General features: G+C 42.2%; 1 protein-coding gene across 1 annotated transcript in view; it reads left to right on the top strand.

Annotated features, from left to right (window-relative positions):
• Nucleotides 1-7288, top strand: part of adssl (adenylosuccinate synthase, like) — a 17953-nt gene continuing 10665 nt past the window's right edge. Inside the window, exons 1-6 of the mRNA XM_050034437.1 lie at nucleotides 1-332; nucleotides 3380-3482; nucleotides 3900-3968; nucleotides 5508-5558; nucleotides 5637-5703; nucleotides 5857-5964. Of these exons, the coding sequence (XP_049890394.1) occupies nucleotides 96-332; nucleotides 3380-3482; nucleotides 3900-3968; nucleotides 5508-5558; nucleotides 5637-5703; nucleotides 5857-5964 (635 nt within the window). The 5' untranslated portion in view covers nucleotides 1-95. The remainder of the gene's footprint in view (nucleotides 333-3379; nucleotides 3483-3899; nucleotides 3969-5507; nucleotides 5559-5636; nucleotides 5704-5856; nucleotides 5965-7288) is intronic.

Raw genomic sequence — 7288 nt, 5'->3', positions numbered from 1 at the left:
TGACACCTGGTGGTGAGGCGGCAGACCAGCACTTCCCGTGACGCACAGAAACGCGGTAAAACGATATTCCGGTTTGTAGACGGAGGGGCAGCAGCATGGCATCCGACAGCACCATGGCTAACGTTAACGGACGAGAGACCGTCTCCTCCCTGAACGGGGAGCCAGTGGTGAAGCGGCCACGGGAGAGCGCCTCCCAGGAGTCTCCTCTCCGGGTCCCCAAGGAGCCTCCGAACAAAGTGACCGTCGTGCTCGGGGCGCAGTGGGGCGACGAGGGCAAAGGAAAAGTTGTGGACTTGCTCGCCATGGATGCGGATATCGTCTGCAGGTGCCAGGTACACGGACACACCGTTTATTTAATCTCACACTCACACAGCTTCACACAGTGGCGTCCTTATTAAAAGTAACGGTAACACGGGAGTTTGGTGAAAGTCGTCCGCGTCATATTCATGACCTGGTTCCGACGTCAACAACCTTGTGTGACCTCCCGGATGTAGAGGAGCTAGGTGATGCTAAAAACATGCTAATGAGCTACGTTGTTTATTTGCCCTTATTATCTGTCGCCTGGGGGGCAAAATATGTCCTGAATCCAGCACATGACCTCCACATACTGATAACAGTATCCAGTGAATGTAACGTTATGTAACGCTCTGACCGCCCGGTATTACCCAGCTGCGCCTCTCCCTCTTCAACTCACTGACATGTAGCACACATTTATTTTATTATCTTCTAACCACAGCCGAATTGAAGCTCTGTCGCTGCAGAGGCTGGGGAGTGTGACCTTGCTTGTAATAAAACACTGGCTGAGGTGATATTCAGGTTGCAACCTTTAATGAGGTACAAATAAAGGAGATCTTTGCGGTGGACACATGCCCAGAGGGTACGCACCAAATGGGGGGTTTGGTTGGTCGCCCTTCCTGGCTATAACATTCACCTCATTTCCTGCTTTCTGTTGTTTTTATGCAGCTTTATGGAAGTTGTGCTTCCCAAGATTATAACTATCAACTAAAGCTAAACAAAAGAACTAAATTTAGGTCTCTGGTCTGTCCTGGGACAGAGGTCACTCCTCAGGTGGTCTTTCTGAGGTGTATTTAAGTTTAAGTTAAGTTTAAGTGTATTTACTTTATTAATCCCCCTGAGGGGAAATTCAATGTTTTCACTCTTGCTGTCAATTACACACAGGTCTGAAAGACACACACATGCACAAACAGGACCTATACATGACCTATACATCAGAGTGAGGGGGCTGCCTCGGCAGTGCCCAGGAGGTGAACTGGCACCTCTCCAGCCACCAGTCCACGCTCCATATTTTGGTCCGGATGGGGACTCGAACAGGCGACCCTCCGGTTCCCAACCCAAGCCCCTATGGACTGAGCCACTGCCGGTTGCTATCTTGTGATATGTTGCATTGAGGCTGCAACTAACAATAATTTTCATTGTCCACTAATCTGTCGATTATTTCTTCGATTAGTCGACTAATCGTGTTATCAAAAAATGTGTTAAAATGTTGAAAAATGTCAGTCTGTTTCTCCCAAACCTCAAAATGATGTCATCTAATGTCTTGATTCGTACTCACGCCAAAGGGTTTTAGTTCACCGTCATGGGAGAGTGTGTAAAGCTGCCAATATTTGAACGTAAGAAGCTGCAATAAGAGTATTTTGGGGGACTTTTATAGTACTTTTCTATTAACCAATTAGTCGACTACTAAAATAGTCACAGATTATTTTGATAGTCGATTAGTCGACTAATCATTGTGTTGCATAAAGTGATTCAATATCACTATTTAAAGCCTAGATTTGGAAGAGTTTGTCACACATGACATGTTCATAGACTAGGGTTGCAGGGATGTAGGGGTTTTAAGGTATACCGTGATGTAAAAGTTGACAGATATCACATTTGCTTATCGACGATATTGGGGAAAACAAATGCAACTGTACGGAGAAACTCCCCTTTATTTTAGTTATTTTTTAAAGAGGAGGCTTTTTTACACATATCTCCATTAACAAAATGGTTTCAAGTTTTAGTTATAGCAGTAAAATGTTTGTTCAACCAGAAATTACCCTTCTGTTTTCATTTCTTCAAGGTTTATTCTGACTGATAATGATATAAATTCTGCACGACTGTTATCGCACCATCATACTGTCATCTCATACCGTTGCAACCCTTCCAAGGACCGTCAGAATATATGTTGTAATTTTGGCATTTTTTAAAGAAAATGTTTGGAAGGCATGTCTTCTGTAGAAATTGGTGGTTAAGTCAGTTTTTTTGCGCCTCCCTAAGCCAACATGCCTTCCTCTTTTTGCATCACCCCTCCCTTCTCATTAACAACAAACAGGCCCTTATCTACTGTGAGGATATACAGGAAATGCCTTCATTCATATTGTTAAAATTTGTCAACCCAACAAGCATGAGGAGGCTTTGGTGCAATATGTGTACTGAGACTTGGACTCTACATGACTGTGAGTGAATTACCATGAAAAAGGGTTGTTTTGCACAGGTGTAGATTTCGAGGGGGACACAGGGGACACATCCCCCTCAATATTTTGACCATGTGCATTTTCCCTCCCCCGATAAAAACATTCAAGTTGCAGAAGACTTTAAGTCTGGCAAAATGAAAGATGTTTTACTCCATAAATTAATGACAAATTAGTGCATAAAAATTCACCGCTCAGAAATTTCTAGCAGAGAACCCTCAACCCCAACAAAACAAAAATTAAAAACATAGCCTAATTATAAAATACAAAATTAATATAACTCAGATGTCTATTCACCAATACTGAAGTCCTCTGCCTCTCAAACAAACTGTGTATACGCACAAATCTGTGCTTAAACCGTGCATATGTTTTATGCACAAATTGGGGATCCCTCCGTATTTTCTTACCTGAATTTTTCCATGTTCTGCAAACAAATCTAGAACTGCCTCAGACCATGTGTATGTAGATTGTAGATTAACCTATCTCACTCTAATAACCATACTCCTATGTAAAACCTACCTCTGCATGTGACCTCTTATTTACTACTTACCTTTGAATACGATTTTTTTCTATGAAAATATGTCCTGTATTTGGTTAACAGTGAGTCAGCTGAGAGCTTGTTTTTAAGGCCTTGAAAACCACAAATTCAAAGTGTCTGATACCTGAACACACCCTGTTTATTTTTGCCACTGCAGGCTTGTGAAAACTTGTTTGCATTAGAGAAAGGTGTGCACGAATAGACAAGCTGCGTCCTGTGTTGATCAGGTGGCAACTTTAGATGTTAAACAACACCATGACACTGTTAAGTGTCCTCAGTGTTGATGGTTTCTCTCGTTTACTTTCCCTCAGTGTTGTCTCTCATCAGAAAACTGCTTTCTAGAAAGATGACTGTTTTGTTCTGTTTGCAGGGAGGCAACAACGCAGGTCACACAGTGGTTGTGGACTCAGTGGAGTATGACTTCCACCTGCTGCCCAGTGGAGTGCTCAACAAGAAGGCTGTGTCCTTCATTGGTACGTGATAATTCTTGTGTTTTATTATGAAAGACGAAGTTGGCGGGAAGATAAAGATCCTCATAAAGCAATAAAAATCAGTATATGACCAAGATCGGGGTGAACATCAAAAGCACAGCAGACAGCCTTATCAGTTGTAACGTGTCACATAGTTGGGGAAGTGGCGCTCTCTTCGTAGAAATAGCTCTCTGGATTTTCCTCTTCCTCTTTTTGGTAGCATTTTTTGTTCCACTATGAATTAACAGAAAGAGGAAACATTAAAGGAACTCATATTATGGCGATTGGTAACAAGATAGGTTGTGTTCAGAAAATAAACCTCAGGGAAAACATTAGCAGTTTGTTACTCATGCAGTGGTTAGTGCATGAAGTTATTTCTGGTTAGGTTTGTTTAAGTTTTTTTTTTTTTTAACGTTACAGGCAACGGAGTGGTGATACACCTGCCAGGTCTGTTCGAGGAGGCGGAAAAGAACCTGCAGAAAGGCAAAGGTAAGGTTGTCTAAGAAGGAGCGATGCCAGAGTTAGGCCAGTCGAATCAGATTTGGCTTTTAACACCAGTATTTGACTGTTCATTTCTTTATTTTCCACATCAAATTTGAGAGTTTGAACAGGGCTCAGTGTGACAGATACATTCACATAATTTGGTAGACAAGCTCACTAAAGCAATGATGGATTGGAAATGTGCAACAGCAATTTTTACTGACACTAGACATAAAACAAAAGCAAGAGACTCCTCCTCTGGTCAGCTGTCTTCATCTCCGCAGCTGCCTGTACCAAAGAGCAGTGTGAAAGTGAGAACTGCTCACTCTGCAGCAAAGTCCAGGGACCAAATCGTCCACAGAAGTCCCCTTGAAGCAATCTTAGTTGAATCTGTGACTTTCAGGGTGCACCCCTACAACATATTGTCTTCCCTGGAAAGCCGTGTCAGTATCAGTAAATAGGTCGACATTTTGACATGCACTAATTGAATTAAAAACAGGAAAATGATGGCTGAATTCCATTTACGAGTGTCAGCGTCCTGGTATTGTGTATATTGGCTTGCTGTCATGGTTTACTGGGATTCTGGAAATGAACAGAGCCATTGTTCATGTTATTAGCAATACCTGTATTCTGCCTACTGTGACAGGTTAAGTGCTGTGAAAAGTTTTTTTTATTTTTTTTTACTTATTTCTTTTAGAATTTGGATTTAATACAGTGTACCAATTAGTGCAGTGGTCAGACTAGAAATATAATCATACTCGTGCTGTTTTTAAACATTTAATTACCTTTAAAGGATTAGTTGAGAGGGAAAACTTGCAGCAAGGTTAATGGATGAAGATGGCAGTTGGCATGCACCCAGTTTGGAGAAGCAGACAGAAGTACTGCCACAGAAGCTAAGCAATGTACTGCTGTGGATGGGGACAGCAGAAAAACCTATTCTATCCTCCTTAAAAGAATCAGTCAGGTTTTATATTTAGAATATTTTCACCACTTTACCTTGCCGTCAGACAGCCCTCGCTGACTGGAAACTCGAGCCATTACCTGTGCTCCCTTTGTGTCCTTTTACAGCCGTACTTTCAGCTTGCAGAACACAGAAGCTGCTGGTCCACCGCTGCCTTGATCGGTTAGTTTGTGTCACTGAATGACTTTTGTGTAGCCGAACTTACCTTTAAAACACGAATGTCACGCAATAACACAACCAAACTAACCAGTTGGGGCAACGGTAGACCAGCAGCTCCCATTTTCTGCAAGGTAATATCACTGTTGTTGTTGCTTAGCTTCTCTGGAGGCACTCCTTCCTGCTCCTCCGAAACCACCACCAACTGTAGGTAATACACCGACTGTGGATAAGTACCTCATACAACCCCACTTCAAAAATTCTGAACTATCCCTTCAAGAGGCAGGTTGAAAAAGTATAAGGTGTGTTGTATTTGCATTTGTTGAAGACTTTAATGTACGTCACTGTCAGGTAAAATGAAAGAGGAAAACCTTATTGGTACTGGATTATACACAAATATATAACATGGGATTTGTTTTATATACGTACAGGATTACAAGGATGGGAGGACAGATTGAAGATCTCTGATCGTGCCCACATTGGTGAGTAAATGAATTCCTCACTCAGATTTTTAAATGAGAAATGTCCTCTTGTTGATGGTCCCGTTTATCCGCCTCTAGTGTTCAACTTCCATCAGGCTGTTGATGGAATCCAGGAGCAGCAGCGTCAGCAGCAAGAAGGGAAAAAGTAAATCTATTACAATTGGTTCAAACACTGAATATCTTTACTTTGGTGAAGTGTAAATCATAATGTGTACTGTTCGCAAGTTGGAGTGATCATTTTTTAGTAAACAAATACTATATTGCTGTTTTAAATGTTGTGTTTTTATTTGTTCTGCAGTTTGGGAACCACTAAAAAAGGGATCGGTCCTGCCTACTCCTCCAAAGCTGCCCGGAACGGCCTGCGAGTCTGCGACCTCGTCTCGGATTTCAAGGTTTTTCAGGACAAGTGAGTTTTTCTTCTAATTTCTGTCATTTTAATATTGTCATTGTCTGTTACCGTATTGTCACCAGTGTAGATATTAAAAAAATAAAGTTGACATTTAAGGTTGAAATAATGTCCCTTAATCATGTATAGATCAAGTATTGTGTTTTTGAATGAGATTGTTTATCCAGTTAGATTATAGTTGTTTATCTTTTAAAGACCAAAGTGTCATTTTTTAGCATTTGGAGTTGCGGCAAGACGCACTTCCAAGGACTGTATAGTGTCCGACAACAAAACTAAGCCAGCCAAAAATATTTAAGTTCTCTGAAAGAGACGAACACCATCAACCCGGTGGCCAAGACGATGCAGACACTAGCCCCTTTTACACTGCCAGATTTTCCGCGAATGTTGGGCCAATTTGCCGGCCAGCTGCGAGCGTATAGACACACAGAGCCGGATTGGCGGCTGTTGATGACGCCGCACGTGCGACCCACTGGCGGTGGATAAACAGGAAACAGCTGATAGCAGGAATTAGCGAGCAGCTAGTAGCAAGAGGGAAATGCAAACCTGACAGACACTGTAAAGATGAGCAACTGGGGAGACAAAGAATAGCGCGCCCTCCTTGTCCTCGCAAACGAAGAGGTCATTAACCGTCAGATGACGGGAACTGTGAAGGACAGGCCGACTTACGAGAGAATCGCCGCCTGACCAGCCGCAGCTTCCCTCCCACGTCACTGTTTACGTCACACGCTGAGCTCCACGTTTTGTTACTTGCTCACGCCCCCCATTGCCCCGAAAATGGCGCATTCTGTATAAACAAAATTGGGCAGGTGACAATTTTCCGCCCTCCCCGATTTTGTTTTTGTTTTTAAAGAGGCACAGGAGCTGCCAGAGACACAAAACAGCTCCTGCTAAGGTAGCAGTGCACCTATATGTTGACCTTAACCCTTTGGGCCCTAGGCGTTTTTGGGGTATTTTTACTGACTTTAGTTTTAAGCTCATATCACAGTCATAAAGGCTACATACACATGCTATATCTTGTTTTTTTCAGGACAATCTGGGCTAACCAGATTTGCCATCATTCCATGTCCTTCTATGTGCCTGTATTTTATATTAATCTTTATATCAATGAAGAAAAACAAATCCGTGTGACTAAATTCTTACATTTTTACATGTATCTCACCATAGCAAGTTGGAAAAAGACATATTCTGCCATATACTGTATGAAGAGGGGAGACTCTCTGGAATCTGGCAATATAAGAACCATGATGGTGGGACATTCTGTCACTTCACAGCTGTCCAAAACATGTGGTTTGTGCCATGCGGACATGATTGCCAGTATTTTTTC

This window comes from Epinephelus moara, chromosome 3 (assembly GCF_006386435.1).
Source record: "Epinephelus moara isolate mb chromosome 3, YSFRI_EMoa_1.0, whole genome shotgun sequence".
NCBI classification, from domain to species: domain Eukaryota; kingdom Metazoa; phylum Chordata; class Actinopteri; order Perciformes; family Serranidae; genus Epinephelus; species Epinephelus moara.
This window is presented reverse-complemented; position numbering and strand designations above follow the sequence as displayed.